Genomic DNA, 25,609 nt, shown 5'->3' with positions numbered 1-25,609 from the left:
AATTTATTTCGTTCTTAATTTTCATTAGCAGGGGTCTTTTCTTTATAAAAAAGGATTTGAATGAAACCGCAATCACAATATCAAACTTGAGATCGAATTAAAGTTGATACAGTAATGCTAAATACTCGTATTATTAATGATTCACTAATTTGATGTTTATGAAATACTCGATTAAATGTACATGTTAATGGAATCAGGGGATTGTGATGAACAGAACCCATATCGAATTGTGATGATGATAGAATAAATTGATGTTGCCAAATGCATTGTTTTCACCTGTAATCAGGTGTCAGTGTGTGTAAGTACGGATGTTTGGGGAGTTTGGGTAATGGGGTATGATGACGAAGATGACTAAGAAACAAACTGAAATAATCATTTTTGGGTAAAGATACAGAAAGATAAGGGTAAAACTGTCCATTCATTTAAATTTCCGTGGATGAATAATTTTGGTCAGTGTAAAAATCAACCCCCTTTCATATAGTAGATTGCTCCTAGTTGTGTGCGTGAGTGCGTCTAAATGTCCAATGACTAATGTTTGAACGGTTGAAGTGTAACGGGTCATATTTGATCCAGACCACAACTGTCAATATGTCACTGGCTGTATCTGACCCAGACTATTAGTGGGCCAAGTCTGGTAACCATCCAGGTCCACCAAAGTCTATATATTTGGTGAATGAAGAGTGAAGACCACCTCAACGGCTCAACCTCAGTACCTCACTGTTAAACCTCCACAATATTTTCCACATGTAATCGAGCCCGCATCTATATGGTGTTATTAAACTCATTTCTACAAAATTCTTTTTATTTGAACAGATTTCTATATAGTTATAACTTATAAGTTAATGATGATACTTCCTATCTCATTTTCCTTATCTATAAAACATATTAAAAGTACATCCCTATTGTTCAAAGTTTACATAATACGAAATCGTCGTTTTTACAATTAACTTATAGGTTAGATGCCAACTCGGGGGTTGGTCCTAGTCGGATACGGATAATGACCTGGCGACAAGTACAAAAGTTACTTGTGTTACTGGAAAGACCAAATAAAATTCTCATTGATGCAGCTTTTACTATAATTATCAATCAATCAATCAATACTTATTATTATTATCGAAAGAACAAATGAAACTTTCATGAAATTGTTGATATCACCATTCAAGATGTTAAAATAATTTTGTAATACTATTAATAATAAAAAATAATCACCATTTTTTGAATATATAAAAAATCAATGGCTCCATGTTTATAAATAAAACAATTTGATTAAACATAGCATTGAATAGATGATGGAGCTATCAAAATCATACGAGTAATTTATACAGTAACACATCAACTAAGTTTTAGTCAACCCATTCCTATCCACATTAGATCCAGACATTCTATCCTTTATACCAACTTCACACCAGTCCACCACCAGTCCACCACAATCCTCAACCATGCCGCCGCCACCAAACCTCCCAACACTACCACCACCGCCACCGTTCTTTTGGGGCAAAACCCCGGAAGACGAATACTACAAATCACAAGGTGTACGTAACTCGAAATCCTACTTCCAAACTCCTTATGCCAAAATCTTCACTCAATCATGGCATCCTTTAGACGAAACCCAACCCCTTAAAGCCGTGGTCTTCATGACCCACGGATACGCTTCTGACTCTAGCTGGTGTTTCCAAAATATATGTATTGCTTATGCCAAATGGGGATATGCCGTCTATGCGGCTGACCTTATTGGTCATGGCCGCACAGACGGACTCCATGGATATATAGGTGACATGGACAAAGCCGCTGCCACATCATTATCCTTTTTTATTAAGGTTCGCGAGAGCGAACAATATCGTGATCTCCCGGCATTCCTTTTAGGGGAATCTATGGGGGCACTAATTACTATGCTCATGTTCTTCCAATCTTATGTTGACACATGGACTGGGTTGATCTTTTTGTCCCCACTGTTTGTCACACCTCCAGACATGACTCCTTCTAAGGTATTTTTATATAGTCTCTTATAAATTCTTAACTATGTTTATATCACAAAATATATTGTACGAAAAATGATTATAGTTATGTTATACAACATTAATTGAAGTCAACCAGATACTACGAGTCAATGATAAAGAGAACCATATATAAACCTTAATTTAAAATTTATTTTCTTTAGCACTTGAACATTAGTCGTTGTTTAATTGACTTAAAGTTGTATGATCTGGCCAATTGAAGCTACATTTGATAATATACGGGTTATTGTACGGACTGGCGGACACGTGGGCTGTAATGCCAAATCCTCCAATGGTGACCAAGGCAGTAAGGGATATGGAGAAGTTAAAGATACTAGCAGTGAACCCAAAACTATACACGGGAAAGCCGAGGGTAGGGACAATGAGAGAGGTGGTAAGAGTGACAGCTTACGTGAGGAAAAACTTTGATAAGGTCAGGGTGCCGTTTTTTACAGCACACGGGCTAGCAGATGGGCTGGCATCTCACACAGGGTCTGAGATGTTGTATGACAAAGCCGGTACTCCAGAGGAGGACAAAGCGTTGAAGTTATATGAAGGAATGTATCACTCATTAATCAATGGGGAACCTGATGAATGTGTTGATCTGGTGCTTGCAGATATGAAAGCTTGGATAGACGAGATGGCTCAAAAGTATGGTCCTATAGTATTCGCAAAAAATCACCTGAATCTTGATCAAATTTTCAATACTCCGAATTAAAGTTACAGTGTAAATGTAGGTATCATTGATTGCATCGTGATTGGGAAGACATTTGATCAAAGTGTTTCCCAAGTTCTTGTAATAAACCTTTGGGGAAAATGAAATGGGTTGTTTAATCAATCAATGTTCCTGAAGATATTATTCCATGAACATTTCTTGATCCCGTGTGGTTTCCATGACCCACGGATACACACAAATTAACGAGACCACCTGGTTTTCACGAAGGATGCGCATTGCGTACGCCAAATGGGGTTGCAGTAGTGTGATCTTTGCTGCTTGGTGCACGGTTGCTCTGACAGACTTCGTTGATACGTAGGAGACATGGATAAAGCAGCCTCCACATAGTTGTCTTACTTTGTTAGCGTTAGAAGGGCGATCATTATCGTGTAATCATACTGTGTAATTTCATAAACATTTCCCCAATGTGTTTACTGGTTTAGTTTGAGGTTTCCATCATTTTCTTCAGTATTGTATTAACTTTGGTGGCGTTTGTTTAAATTTGTATAAAAACTCATACACAGATTCGAGATATATAGCCTCTAACTTACAGTAGATTTATAAGTGATTATTTTTCATCAGATTAAGAGGCAGAAACATATAGTATATCTTAAGAACCTCAAATTGTGACATGTTTGAATATTATTTTGGTTTATAAAAACCAAAGTCGATATGTCGATATCATTGAGTAGTAGTCTTCAATAGTTTCCGATCGGATGCTACCAAGAATTTTTAATTTTTGATCATTGACATGTCACATGATGGTGTCATTAACTCAGTAGATTCCAATTTGTTGATGGATTTGGTTATTTGAGTTTTCAAAAATAAAAAATACTCAATAAACTAATGATCCAAGAAGGTTTGGGTTCTGAAAAATAATATTTATATGCCCAATTGCCCGTGGCAAATAAAAAAATGTAAAGATAAACGATGGTTATACAATGAAAAAGAAAGTTATAATACCTCGGAATATTGATCAGCATCTCACAAACCCCACGCTCCAGTTATCAAAACTCTTTACCCTTTGCACGCCTCTTCGATCGACCATCAACCATGGCGCTGCCGACCTTATTGGTCATGGCCGATCAGATGGAATCAGGGGATATATTGGAGACATGGACAAATTAGCTGCCGCGACATCATTATCGTACTTTGTTAGTGTTCGTCGTAGCGAAGAGTATCCATGGGTGATCTTCCTGCTTTTCTTTTTGGGGAATCCATGGATGGAATGATCACTATGCTTATGTATTTACAGTCGGACCCGGGTACATGGTCCGGCTTAATTTTTGAGGCCCCTCTTTTTAAGACTCCCGAATCCTCGACTCCATCTAAGGTACTATTCGATCTTTGTTCTAAAGTTTTCGGTTGACTTTTTCAAACACGTATCATTATCCTTTTCGGTTTTTCCTTCGAGTGGGTATAGGATGAGGATTCTTTTATAAAAAAACAGCATGCTTGGATAAGTGGTAAACATCTTTGCCTCTGAAGACAGAGGTCATAGGTTCGATCCTCATCCCATACAAAGGCTGGAAGACCTTTTTTATCATTTAGGTAGAAACTGGAAGTAACCTCTCTACTTAGGTAGAGGTAAGGTCTGCCTACATCTTAAACCCCCCATACACCGTCGAGGTATTGGAGCCCAAAACCCGCAGAAGACGGCACTGAGCAGTTACTTACTTATTCTTTTATAAAAAAAATTAGTAAAGTTAGTGATGCTACCCATTAAAATCAAATGTCAAGATTCAAAGATAATCTTTGAATCTTGACCTTTAATTTTAATCCAAAGGTGAAGATGTTTCCTCATCCGTTCATGTGTCCTTTTTAGCTTTTTATGCGACATATAAGATCTTTGATTTGTATGGTAAAGAATTGTACCGTAAAAAAAATGAACTTGAAAAATATTGTATTTTATAAGAAGTTTGTCCTACCTCCCTCCCAATTAAAATGTTGTTAGTTTGATATTTTGAGTTTTTTTTTTTTTATATATATAACTTTGACCGTTAAATAAGAATTTTGACATGGGTGTTTTTTTATGAGCAATGTTAGAGCTACAAACCAATTACAAATAAATTTTTATAAGCTAATGTCTAACCAGTTAAATCAAGAGAGAGAATGAAAAAAGAGAAAATAACTTAACATTTAATTGGTCCATCTAATTTAGCACAGGAATTTGTAAAAATATGTACTATTTAGTTTGTATAAATAGCATTCTTTTTTTTTTTAATTTAACTTCTGTTAATATTTTTCTTTGATGGAATGAGAGTTTTATAATGATATAACTTTTGTTAAAATAATACAATACAAACAAAAATATTAACGGTTAAGATTTAAAAAAAAAAAAAAACTTAAAAAGACAAAATATGACATTTAAATTAAGACGTATAATTATAATAAGCATTCTCGTTTGCACATTTTATCAAATGAAAATGTACCATCTATATTGTACATTTGTACTACTTTAGGTTTTGACAGTAGATCCAAGCTCATCTACGCTTCATTATATTTGTAGATAATTTTAACCTAGACCAGTAGATCTAATTATTAAAAATTGGTGGTTTTTCGACTAAAGCTACATTTGACTATGTACGGGCTACTATTTGGACTAGCGGATACGTGGGCTGTAATGCCATATCATCGAAAGGGGCCGAAACCAGTGAGAGATGTCGAGAAACATAGGATACAAGCATTGAACCCAGATATGTATGTGGGAAGGCCAAGGGTTGGGACGATGAGAGAGGTGGTGAGAACCACTAGTCACTTGCAACAAAACTTTGACAAGGTAAGCGTCCCATTTTTTATAGCTCACAGCACGCAATGGCTTGTCATACTGGGTCAGAAATGTTGTACGAGAAGTCCACAACTTCAAAGGAGGACAAGATGTTGAAGTTGTATCAAGGAAAGTACCACTCACTGATCACTGGGAACCCGATGAAGATGCTAATCTTGTGTTAGCGGACATGAAAGCTTGGATTGATGACAAGTCTCAAAAGTTTGGACATTGATGATGACGAATTGATCAGACTTTCATGCTATATATATTGATAGTATTCATGTTATATGGCACAGAGAGTTTAATATAGATTCTAAATATATTTTGAAGAGTCACAAGTGTAATGATATTTTCTACCATTACATTAACTGAGAATAATAACTCACATATAATTTTGTTGGTTTATCCAATTTAATCGATGATAATATGACTTTAATACGATAGAGTGGCATGAATAATTCGACGCAAATTGATATCTTGAACACTGCATTCAAAGAAAAAGATTGATCAAATCAGTTTCAGTTAATTAACTCTTAATTAACTCCTTTCATCATAATTTATATGTCCTATTTCATTTTTCAATTCTTTTTTTTTTTTTAATTATAAACGTAAATATTTTTTTAATATTTGTTGAAAATTATAGCAATATAAATTAAATTTAAAATCTATTCATATATTCTAGTGTAAATTACATAAACCGTCATTATTTTGTCTTGGATGTTACAAATTATAAAGTTTATACAATTAAGGATATTTTTAAAACAATTTCATAGAACAAATAATTTTTAGTACCTTTTAATTCTATACAAATTTGACATCCCTTTTTTTGTTTTATTATTTTAATGCATGCATTTTAACAGTTATCATTGATTTCATAGCTAAGAAAAAGGTTTGGCTAATGATAGTTTCACATGCAGAAAAAACTGTAATTTTTATTTTGATATGAAAGATAGTTATTATAAAAAAGGGTTAGCTAATAACATTTACTTCTTTCCTGTTAACCTCATTTTCAAGAGGGTTGTTTATTAATTTATCATGTGACATTGTTCGAGCAGTTATGCTGTTAACAACACTTTATATTTTTCTTTATAAAAATTATTAAGAAATATCATTATACTTTAATTTCTTCATGATTAAGTAAAATTTGTGTGATTATTCCTAATTCGGCCATTGCTTTCCATATATAGCTTCAATATGTACATGTACCTCAACTATAACGTGCCTTCTACTATATATGGAGACCAGTTGGGTTGAGTATAATATAATACAAAATCAACACAACACATTTTAACACACCTTCCATAAATTTCAACTCTACATCCTATATTCTCAACTTCCCGATCATCGCACCTACATACCATGCTTCCGCCATCAAACCAACCACCACCGCCACCGTTCTTCTGGGGCGAAACCCCAGAAGAAGAATACTACAAATCACAAGGCGTACGTAACTCCAAATCCTACTTCCAAACTCCATACGACGCCAAAATCTTCACTCAGTCGTGGCACCCTCTAGACCAAAACCAGCCCATCAAAGCAGTGGTCTTCATGACCCATGGATACACATCCGACACCAGTTGGGTTTTCCAAAATATATGTATCGCCTATGCAAAATGGGGATACGCCGTGTACGCTGCCGACCTTATTGGTCACGGCCGCTCAGATGGAATCAGGGGATATATTGGAGACATGGACAAAGCTGCCGCGACATCATTATCGTACTTTGTTAGTGTTCGTCGTAGCGAAGAGTATCGTGATATCCCGGCTTTCCTTTTAGGGGAATCTATGGGGGGGATGATCACTATGCTTATGTATTTACAATCTGATCCAGGAACCTGGTCTGGCTTGATCTTCACTGCCCCACTTTTTGTCACACCCGAAGTTTCGACTCCATCTAAGGTAATTAATTAATTAACTTACTTGTGTATAAAGTTTATTTGATCAAAATGTAACGTATAGTACCTAACATTATATTCGATGCTTTTTTTACACACACATATATATATATATATATATGGGAAAAGTGAGTATAGGGTTGTTCCTCATCTAAGCTTAGATAGGGAACCACTCACATACAAATATTTTATTATTTGTTTGAATTTAAAACAAACTAGAGGGATACACGCGCGTTGTAGCGGCACCTCTGAAAATAAAAAGGTGGTTAAATGTGGGGTATCATGAACAAAAAACAATGGGCTGTATTGAATAGAAATACACGTAATGCGGCTAATAATTTTAATCGAATATAGAAATTAAACTGAGATCTTGTCTTCTACATCAACTAACCCTTATCAAACCAGCGTTATAAAGATTAAAATAAAATTTAAAAAAAAACTACTTTCAATCTACATGACTATACATAGTGAACAACCTGCAAACATTAACATACCACAATATCCATTACCTAAACGCAAAAACATCTTTATTCCAAAAAATGAATGATTGATACGTAAATGCATAAGATTTTTCTAAGGGTATTTTAGGAAGTTCAAGAATAAAGTTTTTGAGAAAGTGTAAATTATAAGGGTAAAATAGAGAATTTAAAGGTAGAGTGTTTAATTTGGGGAGATGGTAGTTTGTTTATATAGGGAGTATAAATACATGGCTCCCATAATTTTCATGATTATAAAAACCAATTGTTAGATGAGGAACAACCCATACCCACTTCCCCTATATATATATATATATATGTATATATATATATTATTGTATGCATTAAGTTTCCATCAAAATGTAACGTACTTGACTTTATTTGATTCTTTTTGCATATACAATAATAAAATGTGACAGTTAGAAATGTAACAACATAAATACTGCATGCTAAGTTTTATTTTTAGCTAGAAATTGCCTATGTCGATCAATTCGTCAATTCTATGAAAAAAATTATATATGGAGTTCAATTAAACTAAACACCGTGAACATTTTGTTATAGGAAAATTAAAGGTATAAATTTTCCAAAGCAAATTTGAAGTTAATTTACTTTATCAACTTTTAAATAATTTTGTGTTTCAAGTTTCATGTGCTATAACATTAATTCTACATTGTTAATTAACAACTTTAAAAAGTAGGTAGGTTTAGTTGTATATAATATTTGATAACGTACAAGTAAAGTAAGTTAATCCATAAAAAAGCGACATGGCGTGAAAAACTAACTAATTAGCAAAAACGATGTTTCACATTTTTTATGACTTGCCACACACACTTCATAAATGATTTGAACATATGATCTAATTAATAAGTTTGGTGGTATTAATTTCGATATATTATTATTGAAGCTACACTTGACGATGTACGGGCTACTGTTTGGACTTGCGGATACATGGGATGTGATGCCAGAACCTCGAAAGGGACCAAGGCTAGTAAGGGATGCCGAGAAAGAGAGGATACGAGCATTGAACCCAAAAATGTATGTGGGAAAGCCACGGGTCGGGACGATGAGAGAGGTCGTGAGAGTGACAAGTTACTTGCAACAAAACTTTGACAAGGTTAAGATCCCATTTTTTGTAGCACACGGGACTTCCGACATGTTGGCATGCCCTAGTGGGCCGGAGATGTTGTACAAGAAGGCCGCGACTCCGAAGGAGGACAAGATGTTGAAATTGTATGAAGGAATGCACCATTCGTTGATCAATGGGGAACCTGATGAAAATACTAAGCTTGTGTTAGCGGACATGAAAACTTGGATTGACGAGAAGTCTCAAAAGTTTGGGCCTCGATGATGATTTGATGGGGAGCCAACAAGTTACTGTCTTATTGATGATGTTATATTATCCTTCGGATCAAGCAATGTTATACTCGTATTATATTCTCTTCAACTTTCTCTTAAATATGTTTCCAACAATTCTTAATTTGAAGTATCAATTTTTTTATTTCGAACAATGTAAACTATTGATGGAGTTTGTATTTACAATTACAATACATATTAGTTTTGGAGAAAAGTTATTAGTTAAGAAATTATATATAGTAGTACATAATTTAGTTTAAGTTACTCGTATTAGTTAAGAAAATTATAAACTGCCGTGACCAATAATTTAAAACTCAAGTCAATCAAGGGGTTATCAAATGTGATCAACTTATAGCTTACGTATTTCACTTTTAGTCTATATTGTGATCACCGTTATAAACCAATTTCATAGAAACAATAATAACTTTGTTGGTTAAATCAATCGGATAAAACGGTTGGACTGGAGTAAATGACCAAATCAAATCAACTAAACTTTTTTTTTTTCAAAAGTATCGTTAATGATACATATCAGGTTATTTTGTTGACATATTTATAGAATAATCATCATAACATTTTTGTTTATCAAAGTACCCAAATAAACGGGACAACCAAGTGACGTCGTGACCCACTAATATCAATGTCAAATGAATTGCCCGTTCGAACAACAAAAAAAAAGAAATCAAATGTCAAATCTTATTAAGAAAAAAAATCATTCTTTTTCGTTTTTGTAGTTGAAAAAAGATTCCTACATTTATCTTTAGTCAAACACACACCTAACCCCATCATCTCCCTCACCTTTTTCCGACCACCGTCACCAACCATGTCACCACCGCCACCGTTCTTCTGGGGCGAAACCCCAGAAGAAGAATTCTACAAATCACAAGGCGTTCGTCACTCAAAATCCTTCTTCCAAACTCCATACGACACCAAAATCTTGACTCAATCATGGCACCCATCCGACGAAAACCAGCCCCTAAAAGGCGTGGCGTTCATGACCCATGGATACGGATCTGACTCCAGCTGGTGCTTCCAAAAGATCTGTATCGCGTATGCTCAGTGGGGTTATGCTGTTTTTGCTGCCGACCTTATTGGTCATGGCAGCTCAGAAGGTCTTCACGGTTATATTGGTGACATGGATAAGGCGGCTGCCACGTCATTATCGTACTTTGTCAGTGTTCGTCGCAGCGAGCAGTATCGTGATCTCCCGGCCTTTCTTTTTGGGGAATCAATGGGTGGGTTGATCACGTTTCTGATGTATTTACAATCCGATCCTGACACGTGGACCGGATTGATATTTTCGTCCCCGCTTTTTGTTATCCCTGAGGGAATGATCCCTTCTAAGGTAACCCCATTTTAATTCAGTACTGATCATATTATGTTAAAAGAGTCCCAAAATAACTGTCCTATCGAAAAAGAAAAATAAACACAAATTTTAGGAATCAATTTGTATAAAAAAGCATTTGCTAAAGGAAGAGTTTATTTAGTAAAAGTAGGATTAGGTACCGTTGTGCTAGGATTATTCGCTTATACCGGGATTAGGTACCGTTGTTTTTGTTGTACTAGGATTATTCGTTTATTTTAGGACAACTTATAATGGAAATGTGGAAATTATTTTGGGAAGTAAAGGAAGAGTTTAATTTATAGTTTATTTAGTTAAAGTAGCAATTAGATATGAATAGATTATAACTTTGTTTTGAAATTATAATGTATAGTTGCATTTGACAATGTACGGACTATTGTTTGGAATGGCGGATACATGGGCAGCAATGCCAGATCCTAAGATGGTGGGAAAGGCGATTAAGGATATGGAGAAATTAAAGATAATAGCCGTGAACCCAAAGCGATATGCTGGGAAGCCGAGGGTGGGGACAATGAGAGAGGTTGTTAGAGCGACAAGTTATGCACAAAAGAACTTTGACAAGGTTAATGTTCCATTTTTTGTTGCTCACGGTACATCGGATGGATTGGCTTGTCACACTGGGTCGGAGACGTTGTATGAGAAGGCCGCAACTGCAAAGGAAGACAAAATGTTGAAGTTGTATGAAGGAATGTACCATTCGTTGATTCAAGGGGAGCCCGATGATTCTGTTGTGCTTGTGTTGGCTGATATGAAAGCTTGGATTGATGAGAAAGCGCAAAAGTTTGGTCCTAAATGTGATGGTAACGAATGACTTTGTCCCAGATTATATCTCAAAATTTTGTAAGTGTGTGATTCATCTGATGGTGCTTAAGAACAGAGCGTATGAGCGTTATTTGTCACTGATTATCATTTTGTATTTGATACGCTTGATCTTAATATGGTATTTTGGTATCAAGAAATTTAGGGAATGAAGAATTTGAAGTTCCAATAATTGTATAGCCTTAATTTCATGTATACATATATTGGTACAAACTATTTGTATAAGAAGAAACTGCATATGTTTAAGAAGTTGTTCACTGAAGTAGTAGGTCTTTGGAAATGGGGGAGAATGATAGCTTCAAGTGTTTGACTTTGAAGTTGGGGATTTAAAATCTTTCACCGGCGAATCGATTTCAATAGTCTTGTTATCAAGTCTAACCCGCACACCTCGAATGGATGGACTAGAAATTGTTCGCAAGTTGGCCTTTGATTCCCATACCTATGATCTGTTACTCCTGCCTACTTGTAGTGAGTGAACTCCTGTACTGAGTATGTCCCTCCCCCAGAATGGGTATAGCTTTATAGAAACCCACTCTCCAAAAGTTTTTTTAGCAAAACTAGAGTGGACCCGCGTTAAGTGGCGACGGCGGCGTGATGGTGGGGGTGGAACGGCGACGGTTGGCAAACTCTTATTATACTCAGGTGATATGATATGAACTTTTTTTAAAACCTACTGAAATTCGGTTATTTTTCTTCTAACGAAAATTGGACTTTTAATTTCTTTTTTACCAGGAATATTTGGCAAACTTATGTACAAGTATAGTTATGTATATATACAAACTCTTTTTTTTTTCCTTAAAAATTTGCCATACAATTAATGAATTACACATTAAATTAGTGATCGCACATGGTCTATATACATGTATAATTAAATCAAGAATTCTATGTTCGTGAGCGAAATATTATAACCATAAATAAAGGTGTGTAATATAAAATTACATTATCATTACTATTCCAACCGAAGCAACGAGAGTCGCACAAGGGTGTTTTAAATATTATACTTGATGATTCTGCATGGGAGTTAGTTTGTGCTATATATATCTCCAGAAACATACTCTCATATTTTCTCAACTTATATGTGCCAAAACTGCCTTTTCTTTCTAAATAAACCGGTCGATACAACTAACTCAATTTTCATGAGATAATAACGCATTGTCTTCTTAATTGATTCTTTACGTGATGGCATTTTCAAGATTTTAATTCTTCTATAGGTAATATATATTTTCTTGTGTTTGAAGTCAAAACCGCTTAGAGTTTTGACTTCTTCTATTGGTTTGAGAGTTTTCATTTTCGTTTTGGTTAGTAAAAATGGATGGAAGTGACATTTATAAAGCTAGTAGGAGTATAAGGTTTGGTAGTTTAAGAGCAGCTAGTAATGGAAGAATGGGGAGTTTAAGATCTGGAAGTAGTTCTATATGGAGGAACTCGGGAATGGATGTTTTTTCAAGATCTGTCCGCGAAGAGGATGATGAAGAAGCTCTTAAATGGGCTTCCATCGAGAAACTCCCAACATTTAATCGTTTAAAGAAAGGCTTGCTCTTTGGGTCAAGTGGACCTTCACAAGAAGTTGATGTAGACAATCTTAGTTTTGTAGATCGAAAGCGATTACTTGATAGGCTTGTAAATGTTGCTGATGATGATAATGAGAAGTTTTTGTTGAAGCTCAGGAACAGAATTGACAGGTATTCAGCTTTCACTAATTTCTTATCGGTTGATTTTGATAATGCTCATTCCATGTTTGTTCCTAAAAGCTCTTGTTTGCACCATAACGCTTTACCTTTGTTTTCAAATCTATAGTAAGTTAACCGTGAGATGAAGCTTTAGCTACATCGAGTATAGTTAGTATGCAAGTAATCTATCAGCAGATAGTTTAGGAAACTTATTTGTGCTTATATGAACTTGTATTTTCTTAAATGGAAAATTTACAGGGTTGGGATCGAATTACCTACCATTGAAGTCAAGTATGAGCATTTGACAGTGGAGGCAGATGTGAACACTGGAAGCAGAGCTTTACCTAGTTTTATAAATTTCCACATTGATATCTTTGAAGTAAGGAATCCACTCAATATAGACATACAACTTTCTTGATGTTGTTATCTATTGAAATATATATATCCATGTTTGATTTTGTTAGATATTCTTGAGCTTATTCCGCCTGCTGCCTAATTCGAAAAAGCATATAACCATCCTTGACGATATTAGTGGGATCATCAAGCCTAGTAGGTGAGCAAAAAATCATTAACAAAGCGTACATTGCAACTAATTATGATTTTTTCACTGAATCTTACATAAGGAAAAACGCTTACAGAATGACTTTACTTTTGGGCCCTCCGAGTTCTGGAAAAACAACATTGTTGTTAGCCTTGGCTGGCAAGCTCGATAAGAAACTTAAAGTAAGTTCTTGATTCTTATGACTTCATTGAGACTTTACACATTTCCTTTTTTCGACTGATTGTTTTTTTAAGATGATATAAACAAGTGTTGTATGAATGAAGCAAAGTTTGTTTTTGTTATTGTGTTTATAGAGCTCTGGGAGGGTGACATATAACGGCCATAAGTTAAATGAGTTTGTACCTGAAAGAACCTCTGCTTATATTAGTCAAAACGATGTTCATATTGGAGAAATGACTGTTAGAGAAACCCTGGCATTTTCTGCACGATGCCAAGGGATCGGAACACGTTATGGTCAGATTGAAATTACATTTTGAAATTCCAAATCTCATTTTCAAATGTTATGATATTAAGACATCTTGTCATTTAATTTTCAGAAATGTTGGCTGAGTTATTAAGAAGAGAGAAAGATGCAAACATCAAACCTGATCCAGATATTGATGTTTTCATGAAGGTGCAAAACGAGCTCCAAATTAGGAAGCAACATTATGTTCTTATTTTATACTATTTCTTAGTAGTTTGAATTTGATGCACAAATATGTGATTATTAAGGCAGCTGCATCGGAAGGTCAAGAGGCAAATGTAGTGACAGATTACGCTCTCAAGGTATAAACTTTAAATTGTTTCTTCAGTGTGATCGTTTCTTCATGAATAATTCTGAATATTTTTAAGAAATTACTTAAGCTGTTTCTTGCGCAGTTGTTGGGGTTGGATATTTGTGCAGATACTATGGTAGGCGATCAAATGATAAGAGGTATCTCAGGCGGCCAAAGGAAGCGTGTTACAACAGGTAAATCTGTAAACACAATTCTTTTGAACTGTACAAGTGTACCAAGTATATTGTCTAATATGTAAAACGTTACCCTTATAGGTGAAATGATAGTTGGACCATCAAAGGTTCTTCTTATGGATGAGATATCTACCGGTTTGGACAGTTCTACAACTTTCCAAATTGTGAAATCGCTCAAACAACTTACTCATATCCTTGAAGGAACTACTGTCATTTCACTTCTCCAGCCAGCACCCGAGACATATGATTTATTTGATGACATTATCCTTTTAACTGAGGGGAAAATAGTTTACCAAGGACCACGGGACAATGTGCTTGATTTTTTTAAATTTATGGGGTTCCAATGCCCTGAGAGAAAAGGTGTTGCTGACTTCTTGCAAGAAGTATGCTCATTTCTTTCCCCGTGCTTCGATTCTCTTACCTTAAATAGTTACCATGTTTCTTAAATATGGAAACTGTTTTGTAGGTGACTTCTAAGAAAGATCAACAACAATACTGGATGAGAAGAAGCCAGAACTACAGATTTGTGACTGCCAAGGAATTTTCCGACTCTTTCCAGTCTTTCCATATTGGGAAGAGGCTCAAGGATGATGTTGGAACCCCATATGACAAAAGTAAAAGCCACCCAGCCGCTCTTACCACCGAGAACTATGGTTTAAATAAAAAAGAGCTTCTGAAAGCATGCATTGATAGAGAGATCTTGCTTGTTAAGAGAAATTCATTTGTTTACATCTTCAAATTATCCCAGGTAAGTGCCATGCCTACCAAAAGTAGATGTTATTTCAACTCATTTGCTTCTATTTTGGCCGATATGAGCTGCTATAAGCATAAGCTAAAGAGAATCTGGTAGTCCAGGTTGAGAGAAGTCCAAAGTTATAAACTGGTAATTTGGGTTGAGAAAATTCCAAAGTTTATAAACTGGTAGTTTGGGTAGAGAGAAGTCCAAACTCTCCGAACCTACAATAAAAATGACTTATTTTGATCGATTACCCAGATTGTTATACCCGGCTGCTACCTTTAATAAAAAAGATTTTCCTTTTATTGCTTAGCTCTAATCAAGATTCTTTTTGTTTGGTTGGGTTCAGTTATTTATCATGGCAGTCATGTCCATGACTGTGTTTTTCCGAACTAAGATGCATAGAGATGATATAGAAGATGGCGGGATATATACTGGTGCTCTGTTTTTCGGTGTGGCTATGATCATGTTTAATGGGATGTCTGAGATTCCAATGACAATTGCAAAGCTTCCTGTATTCTACAAGCAAAGAGACTTCTATTTTTACCCTTCGTGGGCCTACGCTCTTCCATCATGGGTCGTCAAGATTCCGGTTTCTTTCCTAGAAGCTGGCCTATGGACAATTCTCACTTACTATGTTATAGGATTTGATCCCAAGATCACAAGGTTAATTAGTTTTCCATATCTAATATTACACATTTCCATTTCTTGTTAAACTCTACCTAAATCGCATTTCTTACCAAATCTTTGATGTTTTGCAGATTCTTCCGACAATATCTTTTACTTTTACTTATTAACCAGGTGTCTTCTGCATTGTTTCGATCTATCGGGGCATTAGGTCGGAACATGATTGTTGCAAACACTTTCGGTTCATTTGCACTTCTCTTGATCTTTGCATTGGGTGGCTTTGTCCTAGTACGAGGTAAGTATAGTCTTTTATTTTTTCAAACATATGTATTGACACACCATATTCATACACTCGTCTCCAATCTGACTCAAACTCGCAATTTCTTATTACAGATGATGTGAAGAAGTGGTGGATATGGGGATACTGGTCATCTCCAATGATGTATGCGATGAATGGGATCGTAGTTAATGAATTCATGACGGACAGGTGGAATAAGGCAAGTTACTCTTACATGACAAGTTTAACTTAACTGCTATTTGTTTGTGGAAGTAACTAAAAGATTATGCCACTATGGCACTATGGTTAAGAACTTTATTAAGGCTTTAAAGAGTTTTATCGAACAATGTATGAAATGGAGATAGAATCCTAAAATGTATTAATATATGACAATAGAATGTAGTGATTCGTTCAGTTTGTTTTCTTACTCACCCCGACAGATTCTTTTTTTCTTTTTCAAAACAATTTGTTATAGCCTATATACGAAACAACACTAGGGAAAGCTATCATCACTTCTCGAGGGTTGTTCGCAGAAACTTACTGGTATTGGATTTCGATCTTGGCATCCATTGGATTCATTTTTCTCCTCAATTTATGTTTCGGTTTGTCTCTCGAGTTTCTCGACCGTGAGTATCTGTTTATCTCCCGACATTTTGTACTATATGGAATGATATCATATACATATTTTTGACCAATCGTTAATATTTTTAATGTAAAATTTATAGCTTTTGGGCAATCACGATCGACTGTATCAACAGAGCCTAATAGTGAGAACTCTGTTGAGTTATCACCTACAGATGAGAGAAATCGAAGCAAGAAAAAAGGAATGATTCTTCCCTTCGAACCACATTCAATTACCTTTAATGATGTCAACTACTCTGTCGATATGCCTCAGGTAACTTGCTGACTATTGTGTTGTACTGTAATCCCGAAAACCAAATCCAACCAGCGTTGTGATGTTTAATATGCAGGAAATGAGAGAACAAGGAACAGATGAGGATAGATTGCTGCTACTTAAGAGTGTGAGTGGAGCTTTTCGACCTGGTGTATTAACCGCACTAATGGGGGTGAGTGGTGCGGGAAAAACTACTCTGATGGACGTTTTAGCAGGTAGAAAAACGAGCGGTTATATAGAAGGTGATATCCGGATTTCAGGGTATCCAAAGAAACAGGAAACATTTGCTCGGATATCTGGATATTGTGAACAAAATGACATCCATTCTCCTCATGTTACTGTTTATGAATCCTTGGTGTACTCAGCTTGGCTAAGGTTGCCACCAGATGTTAATGAAAACACCAGAAAGGTTAGCTCATATCTGGTCCAGTCAAACATAGACAAAACTTGTGGTTATATAGTGAACAACAATATGATTTGTTGTCATGCAGATGTTTGTGGAAGAGGTGATGGAGCTTGTCGAATTACATTCGTTGAGAGAGGCATTAGTAGGGTTGCCTGGTACCAATGGACTCTCTACAGAACAGCGAAAAAGGTTGACCATAGCAGTTGAGCTCGTGGCTAATCCATCTATAATATTTATGGATGAGCCAACATCTGGACTAGATGCTAGAGCTGCTGCAATTGTGATGAGAACTGTTAGGAACACGGTTGACACAGGAAGAACAGTTGTGTGCACCATTCATCAACCTAGCATCGATATATTTGAAGCTTTTGATGAGCTATTCTTGATGAAAAGAGGAGGGCAAGAAATATATGTAGGACCTCTGGGCAGGAATTCTTGCCAACTGATACAGTACTTTGAGGTAAAATATTTGATCTAACTGAAGGTGATGATAAGAGATTTAGAATTGTTGTTTATATATGAGAGTACTCTAAGGGCACCAAGATGTATTCAACCTGGCACGTTAGCAATTTTTCTGATGTGTATCAACCATACAAAGTTCATGACACTGATTTACAAGCTATAGTGTTAGATATACACTATAGTAATGAACTAAATCTCTGATCAATGGACGCGTGGTTTGTAAGTTATGATACAGACAATAGCTAACTATGAGTCCTTGGATAAATATTTGGGGCACTTAACTCTATATACGATTATACGTAACTAAAACCACACTATTTATGTGTACCAGGATATCCCAGGGGTAAGTAAAATAAAAAACGGATATAATCCTGCGACGTGGATGTTGGAAGTCACTACCACAGCTCAAGAAATAGCTCTAGGAGTTGATTTTGCCGAAATATACAAAAATTCAGAACTATTTCAGTAAGTTCATGCCTTGCATTTTGTTAAAGCATTGGCAATTTTGGCTATGTTAAAGTGTATGAGACTTGGATTCTTGGAAGGCTATGATGACCCATATGTATTGTTGACCCCACTAGGTATTGGGTATTAGGGCCAGACTCATATGACCCATCCGCCTTGTGTCTCCTTTGGATTAGCTGAGCACATTAATCAGCCCAACTGCGTATATTTTGTAGTTGATCATGTGACTGGCTACATTTTCCAAAAGGTTGTCACGTGCCCTTTGGACAACCGACTCTTCCCAGGGACCAGTTCCATGAAATATTCATCTGTCATTAGGTACCATCCTATGGGGTTAGGCCAAACTCAAGGACAAAGAAGTGTAATGTCCCAAGATTTGAACCCATTACCTTTATTTCAAATTTGGTCCACTATAGTGGCCCAACAATACCCTTTTGGTGTATTTGTCTTCAGTTTTGTTAATATTATGTTTTGCTCAACTTTCTGATACTAACCGACATATCATCCTTCTCACAGGAGAAACAAGGCTCTTATTGCTGAACTAAGTGTAGCACGTCCGGGAACCAATGATCTCTATTTTGCAACCCAATTCTCACAGCCTTTCTCTGTCCAATGTATTGCTTGTCTATGGAAACAACGTCTGTCATACTGGAGAAACCCACCTTACACTGCAGTCCGTTTTGCTTTCACTACCTTTATAGCAGTCATGTTTGGCACCATGTTCTGGGATCTTGGCCGTAAAAGGTAAAAACCCAAAAATGAAAAGATATACTTATCATTGTTTTATTTTGTTCATTTCATTCATCTGCTTCAATGACTCAGGAAAACCCCACAAGATCTATCTAACGCGATGGGTTCCATCTATGCGGCAACTCTCTTTCTTGGAGTCCAAAATTCATCATCAGTGCAGCCGGTCGTTGACATTGAGCGCACAGTCTTTTACAGAGAACGAGCTGCAGGGATGTATTCCGCTTTACCATACGCTTGTGCTCAGGTGACCAAACTAACGGCCACACTTTTAGTTTAATATAGATATAATGACCAAGAATTTTACGTACGTCTTTGTGATTTGCACATGCAGCTTCTGGTGGAGATACCTTATGTTCTGTCGCAATGCGTTGTTTACACTCTCATAGTTTACGCTATGATTGGATTTGAATGGACAGCTTCCAAATTCTTTTGGTACTTGTTATTCCAGTTTTTCTCTTTACTCTACATGACGTTTTATGGCATGATGACTGTTGCCATCACCCCAAACAACAACATTGCCGCCATCGTAGCAGCTTCTTTTTACGGCTTCTTTAACTTGTTCTCTGGTTTCATCATCCCAAGACCGGTAGCTTTTCTTTTTCCAGCTAGCTTACTTAATAACCGCTTGTTCTAATTAATAGCTAATCTTGAATGTATAATAGTGTTTTTATTCAAATTAATGTCACAGAAAATTCCTGTGTGGTGGCGATGGTACTACTGGTGTAACCCGATGGCGTGGACTATTTACGGCATGGTGGTATCGCAGTTCGGCGACTATGATGACTTGCTTCTCGACGGAGAGACTGTGAAGGGATACCTGCATCGATATTTTGGATACAAACATAGCTTTCTTGGTACCATAGCCGGAGTGCATGTGGGATTAGCTATAGCTTTTGGATTTATATTTGCTATTTGCATTAAAACCTTCAATTTCCAGAAGAGATAGATCTACAGAATTCAAATGTTCTAAACTTCTAATTTTTGTCATGAAATTTAAGCAAAAATGTTGTACCGGCTTTTGATCTCGAATTGTAGTTTAATATATGTGCCTATGATATATTTATAACTAATAATTTGGGTCAACGTGTTTGTGGAGTGTCTCAAGCAAGTAATTAATTCCAATCTGATGGAGATGGGTATTATATGGAAAATCCGGCCAATTTCGTGGACTAGTTAGCTCTTTATGGTTTTGCTGTTACACGTACAGTTTGGCTTAACGCCGTGCTTACGAGACCGTGAAAGGTTACTGCATGCACAGATACCTTGGGTATGAACATGTGACTTCCTTGGTGATGGGATTTGCAATTATATATTATTTGCTTAATTGTTGTGTATGAGATGATCTTTTAATTTCCAAAAGAGAGAAACTCTACAGTTTAGGGAGAAATTTTTAAGATAACGAACTACGTACTTTATTATTATACTAAATTTTAGACTCGTGTAAACACTGGACACGGGACTTACATTTAGGTCACAAAAGTTAACAATTTTGAAAATATACGGTTTCAAGTGTTATACTTTGCAAGTTGTAATACAATAATCACATGTTCGTTATTGTCATTATTAGTTGAGACATATTGATGGAATTGTTTGTCATAGTTACTCCACAAGGTAAATGCTACAATATTTTCTCTATTATAGAATTTTTTTTTTTTGAAACCAGTTACACTCATAATGTGATATTAAACATGCTTGTGAAAAATTATACAAAATCAAGAGTTGTAATTGGTCAACAAGCAAATTAATTAAGTGATGAAAAGTTATAAAAAAATCTTCTCAAGTTGATGGGACTAGATATTATAAAAAGTATAAATTAAGTATTTAATTGATGGGTAACAAAAAAGTGTAAATCAATGAGACTTTGTCCACAATATTTATAATGATTATTAGGATTATGATGACATAAGCGGGAATCAATTTAACAAAATTGAGCGATGTAATTGGCCAATAAGTCATTAGTTCAACTGTTTTTAGGCCTGTGTCTAATACACTGGGATATTAGATGTTTTTTTATTATAGTTTAAAACATAATATACTATTTTGAGTAATAAAAATTGATCTACATATTAACACTTTGAGTTTTATACTGAAATATTTTTTAAAAGTATATTCATCGAAGTTGTTTTTACAATGTTAATATATTTACAATAAGTTTTATTTATGTTTGATTAATTAACTTTATGTTTATTTGATAGCACATACTATTGGATATATATTAGTTATTATTTAATTGAATATATATTAATTCTTATTTTATTGGATAAATATTAACTATTATTTTATTAGATATATATTAGCTATTATTGTTTATTTAATATATTAAAATTAAAATTATTGGGTAAAAAGTGTAAATTTGTGATGAAAAACAAAAAGTTATAAATTAAAGTCAAAATTAAAAACAAAAGTTAACTTTAAAAAATTAAGAGTTGTGATTGGTCAATAAATTATTAGAACTGTGCTTTAATATAATAAAAGAAAAGATGTAAAAAAGTCTTTAGATCATTGATAGATCTTTAATGCCTAATAATGTGATCATGAAGGCGAAATATATATACTTCGACTTCCTAGTTCCTACGAACGTACTTATTTTGTAATCGGACCTAATCAAGTCCAATAGAAACTTAATTGGATATATGCAAATAATTAAACTTTTATTATTTTTATAGATAGATATCAACAGATCGATCATGTGATTTGAATCTTTGCCATATATGTTGTGATTGTTATTGTGAGTTGGGTGATGTTTGTAACCGGTTGAACTTAATGCATGGAGTGCTTGTTGGTTCATATCATATATGGTCTCCTGTTTTTTGGTAATGGTTTTGGGCTTTCACAAAATAAAAATCTAGCACCACTTGTTGAGTCTAAAAATCCTAAAAATCTAGCACCACTTGGAAAATGATAAATCTTTATAACCAAGCCTTCTAAAAATCATCCTAATATATCTACTTGTTAACACATGAAATCCACTAATTCTCTTTTCTAATCTCACCTCCTGATTTTTCACATATCACAATCCTATCAATTAGGAAGTTTTTTAGGCTAACAATTTAGAGGATTGATCATTACCCTATCTATATCTATCTAATACTATATTATAAAGCAGATTCCTTGTCTAACATTTTAAGTTTCAACATTTACTTTCCAAAAATGCCCTTTGATCAATTATATATTTACCAAACACCCTTTCTCTTTCTTCAAATCTTAACCAATCATATTTTTTCTCTCTCCTCCATAAATCATTTATTTCTTCAATTCATTCAAAATATTTTATCTCACAAACCGTACATCGATGAATTATAAAAATTATATGGGTGTTCTTAAAATTTCATGTTTTTTCATTAGAGATGTCATTCGATATACTTTCGACGAATTTTCAAATCCGAGGGGGAACCCGTACGGTTAAGACATTTGGCTATCACACTTTATGACCTATCACCCCCACCATCTCACCGCCGCAACGCGCGGGTACTTACTCTCGTTATATTATAAAGCAAATCTCTCATGTCTACATTTACTTTCCCAAAATGCCTATATATCAATTTTATATTTTCCTAACAAAATTTTCTCTCTCCTCAAATCTCAATTAATCATTTTTTTTCTCCCCCCCCCCCCATAAATCATTTATTTTTCAAATTTATTCAAAATCTTTTATCTCAAAAACCGTACATCGATAAATTATATAAAATTATATGGGTGTAAATTATATGGGTGTTCTTAAAATTTCATGCTCTTTCATTAGAGATGTCATTCGATATACTTTCGGTGAATTTTTAAATCCGATGTCGGAACCCGTATGGGTAAGACATTTGGCTATTACACTCTATGACCTATCACATTTTATGACCTATCACCTCCACCATCTTACCGCCGCAACGCACGGATACTTACTCTCGTAAGTTTAAAAATACTAAATACACCCCTTAAAAGTTTTAAGTGAATAAAAAAATTATACCTCTTATGTTAAAAACTCACCTTTTGAATTTTATAATAAAGGTTTACAGCCTATGTTATTCACTTTCGTTATAATTTTAAGAGTTGCATTTAGCAAAACTAATGTGATCATTAATTGTGACAAGTCACGTAACAAATTAGCATTAGAATAAATTACACTTTTCGTCCCTAAACTTGGCTCGTTTTTCACTTTTCATCCCTAAAGTTTAGAAATTATAATTTTGACCCTAAACTTGTCCAATTTTTCAATAAACATCCTTTTGTCTTATGGTGTTAAAATTTGGCCGTTAACCAGCCCTCGTGCCAAACACGTTAGGGCACTTCCTTCTTTCATCTTAACAACATACTAATATACCGAGTTAATTATAATTTTCATCCCTAACGTTATCATACCTTTCACTTTCAATCCCTTCACAACCCTTCTTCCCCATCCTACCATATATATATAGATATATAGGGTAACACTCTGGTGAGAACACATTTAAAATAAGAACAGTGATAACACCTTAGAAACATCATTTTGATGCATTAAAAGTCCATAAAACTAATATAGTGCATAACTAATTATCATTATTTAAGTGTTTAACAACACATTCATTCGTCAAAATCGAAATAATTATGTTTTTTGTTTTGTGCATCCATCTTGGATGCATATTCATCAAAATGATGCATCCAACAAAAAACGTGATTTTTTCGATTTTGATGAATCAATGTGTTGTTAAACACTTAAATAATGATAATTAGTTATGTACTATGTTAAATTTATGGACTTTTAACGCATCAAAATGATGTTTTTTAGTGTTTTCCGCGTTCTTATTTTAAAAGTGACACTTAAATAATGATAATTAGTTATGCACTATGTTGATTCGTCTTCTACTACCTCGTTTTTGGTGAGCAATGATTCTGCCACTGTTTGCTCCGTCGCGAACTGTTCAGCCAAAAACCCTAGGTCTTGATTCGACATCTTCTACTGCAAATCGATCCAATTACAACCTTAGATCTTCATTTTCTTATTTATTTGTTGCTGATTCATTCCAATCAGAACCCACTGAACCAATTTCATTATTGAAATCGGCTGAAATCAAGAAAACCACCACCCAGTCGTCGCTCGCCGCTGTGATCCAGCCGGCTGCCGGCCACCAGGAGGTGGCCATGGCAGCGAATTCAAAAGGGGGTGGGGCTGCTGTGCTTAATTCCGATCAGAACTTGGGTTTGGTTAACCTTTTGTCAGGTCGGGTCGGGGGTCTGCAGCTCCAATTGATGAATAATGTTTGTATGCTTTCTTTCTTTCTTTGATTATTTTCCTTTCCAAACCCATTTCTGACAGGTCCTAATCGATGGAAAGTTTGACGAAAGGTGAAGAATATTATTCAGTGGGTATATATTTAGAAAATATCATGTGCATAATTATGCTTATATTAACGAATTTATTCATTATATACTTTTTATGTTTGTTTGTTTGGTGATCGAAGAAATCACCACGAAAATAGTTGATGGATGGCAAAAAGATTGGTATATAAATGTAAAATGTTTAGTTTATTAGTGAATTGTATATGAAGATGGTTGATATGGGTGAATTTTTGGATTAGATCTGGTTTAGATCTAGGTGAATTTTTTGAGAATAGGTGGTGGTGGTGCTGCTGCTGCGGTGGTGGGTCACAATGGTGGTGGCCGGATGTTTGAGAGGGAAGAAGGGGTGTTTGAGAGGAAGAAGGATGTCTAAAGACAAAAATGCCCTCACATGTTTGTCACATGTGAGCGTTAACGGTCAGAAATTCACGGCGTTAGGCCTAAGGATGATTATTGAAAAAAAATTGCCAAGTTTAAGGTCAAAATTATAATTTTTAAACTTTAGGGATGAAAAGTGAAAACGTGTCAACTTTAAGAACGAAAAATGTAATCTACTCTTAGCATTATTGCTTAAAACAATCTAGAAACACATACGAGTAATTAATACTCTAAGAACAACAAAGTTAATGTTTAATTTGTATTTTCATAGGAAACTGGACAAGCATTCTGGAAGTCTTTGACAAATCAATTTTGCCCATATAATAACCATAAATCCCATAATCCAAGATTAGTTTGACTACTATTAAAATCTTACAAAACATATACAGTTTTATGGTAGCATTAATTTACGCATATTGCCCAAAATTTCTATTATATGCATTCTTTCGTTTAGATACAGGCTGTCAAATTAACATGTTAACATCATATATATTCCAGAAACAAACCACGATATATCTTTTTTGAACGGAACCAAACCACGATATTGATCAACCCAACTCTTCAAACTAGCTGGTGAGGTTTTCTTTCTTGAATAGTATAGTGGCTGTTTATTCTTTATAACGTGAGTAACTAAAATTCCTTACCTATCATCATGATTTTATTATTATAAAATGATAATGGTAATAAAAGCGTAATAATTGATTGAAGTCCAATAGTACGTCCTGAATAGTTAATTATGCCATCTA

General features: G+C 34.9%; 4 protein-coding genes and 1 pseudogene across 4 annotated transcripts; all 5 read left to right on the top strand.

The window, feature by feature from the left end:
- Positions 1 to 1,439: 1,439 nt before the first annotated feature.
- Positions 1,440 to 2,936, top strand: LOC122594972 (caffeoylshikimate esterase-like). The gene is made up of 2 exons (XM_043767255.1): positions 1,440 to 1,985; positions 2,218 to 2,936. Exons 1-2 carry the CDS (start codon positions 1,440 to 1,442, stop codon positions 2,710 to 2,712), a joined length of 1,041 nt encoding a protein of 346 aa, XP_043623190.1. The 3' UTR covers positions 2,713 to 2,936.
- Positions 2,937 to 3,650: 714 nt separating this feature from the next.
- On the top strand, positions 3,651 to 5,711 carry LOC122597691 (annotated as a pseudogene).
- Positions 5,712 to 6,787: 1,076 nt separating this feature from the next.
- Positions 6,788 to 9,369, top strand: LOC122594973 (caffeoylshikimate esterase-like). The gene is made up of 2 exons (XM_043767256.1): positions 6,788 to 7,378; positions 8,755 to 9,369. Exons 1-2 carry the CDS (start codon positions 6,839 to 6,841, stop codon positions 9,196 to 9,198), a joined length of 984 nt encoding a protein of 327 aa, XP_043623191.1. The 5' UTR covers positions 6,788 to 6,838; the 3' UTR covers positions 9,199 to 9,369.
- A 538-nt stretch (positions 9,370 to 9,907) lies between these two features.
- LOC122594974 (caffeoylshikimate esterase-like) lies at positions 9,908 to 11,554 on the top strand. Its single transcript, XM_043767257.1, has 2 exons — positions 9,908 to 10,545; positions 10,916 to 11,554. The coding sequence occupies exons 1-2, from the start codon at positions 10,024 to 10,026 to the stop codon at positions 11,372 to 11,374; spliced, it is 981 nt and encodes a 326-aa protein (XP_043623192.1). The 5' UTR covers positions 9,908 to 10,023; the 3' UTR covers positions 11,375 to 11,554.
- A 1,017-nt stretch (positions 11,555 to 12,571) lies between these two features.
- Positions 12,572 to 20,201, top strand: LOC122594975 (pleiotropic drug resistance protein 1-like). The gene is made up of 22 exons (XM_043767258.1): positions 12,572 to 13,064; positions 13,311 to 13,431; positions 13,517 to 13,605; positions 13,691 to 13,775; positions 13,908 to 14,067; positions 14,151 to 14,227; positions 14,326 to 14,379; positions 14,473 to 14,563; positions 14,645 to 14,946; positions 15,030 to 15,311; positions 15,649 to 15,965; positions 16,061 to 16,221; positions 16,320 to 16,438; positions 16,688 to 16,829; positions 16,929 to 17,098; positions 17,175 to 17,507; positions 17,590 to 17,964; positions 18,298 to 18,431; positions 18,948 to 19,175; positions 19,254 to 19,425; positions 19,513 to 19,767; positions 19,870 to 20,201. Exons 1-22 carry the CDS (start codon positions 12,691 to 12,693, stop codon positions 20,125 to 20,127), a joined length of 4,299 nt encoding a protein of 1,432 aa, XP_043623193.1. The 5' UTR covers positions 12,572 to 12,690; the 3' UTR covers positions 20,128 to 20,201.
- The last annotated feature ends 5,408 nt before the right edge of the window (positions 20,202 to 25,609 follow it).

Source organism: Erigeron canadensis, chromosome 4 (assembly GCF_010389155.1).
Source record: "Erigeron canadensis isolate Cc75 chromosome 4, C_canadensis_v1, whole genome shotgun sequence".
In the NCBI taxonomy this organism is placed as follows: domain Eukaryota; kingdom Viridiplantae; phylum Streptophyta; class Magnoliopsida; order Asterales; family Asteraceae; genus Erigeron; species Erigeron canadensis.
This window is presented reverse-complemented; position numbering and strand designations above follow the sequence as displayed.

Bases quoted from the DNA above. Each gene is read 5' to 3' on its own strand.
- LOC122594972 (XM_043767255.1), top strand. From the start codon at position 1,440: ATGCCGCCGCCACCAAACCTCCCAACACTACCACCACCGCCACCGTTC. The intron at 1,986-2,217 runs GTATTTTTATAT...GGCCAATTGAAG, and splicing joins CAGACATGACTCCTTCTAAG to CTACATTTGATAATATACGG.
- LOC122594975 (XM_043767258.1), top strand. From the start codon at position 12,691: ATGGATGGAAGTGACATTTATAAAGCTAGTAGGAGTATAAGGTTTGGT. The intron at 14,068-14,150 runs GTCAGATTGAAA...TTTAATTTTCAG, and splicing joins AGGGATCGGAACACGTTATG to AAATGTTGGCTGAGTTATTA. The intron at 17,099-17,174 runs GTAACTTGCTGA...TTTAATATGCAG, and splicing joins ACTCTGTCGATATGCCTCAG to GAAATGAGAGAACAAGGAAC.
- LOC122594974 (XM_043767257.1), top strand. From the start codon at position 10,024: ATGTCACCACCGCCACCGTTCTTCTGGGGCGAAACCCCAGAAGAAGAA. The intron at 10,546-10,915 runs GTAACCCCATTT...TATAATGTATAG, and splicing joins AGGGAATGATCCCTTCTAAG to TTGCATTTGACAATGTACGG.
- LOC122594973 (XM_043767256.1), top strand. From the start codon at position 6,839: ATGCTTCCGCCATCAAACCAACCACCACCGCCACCGTTCTTCTGGGGC. The intron at 7,379-8,754 runs GTAATTAATTAA...TTATTATTGAAG, and splicing joins AAGTTTCGACTCCATCTAAG to CTACACTTGACGATGTACGG.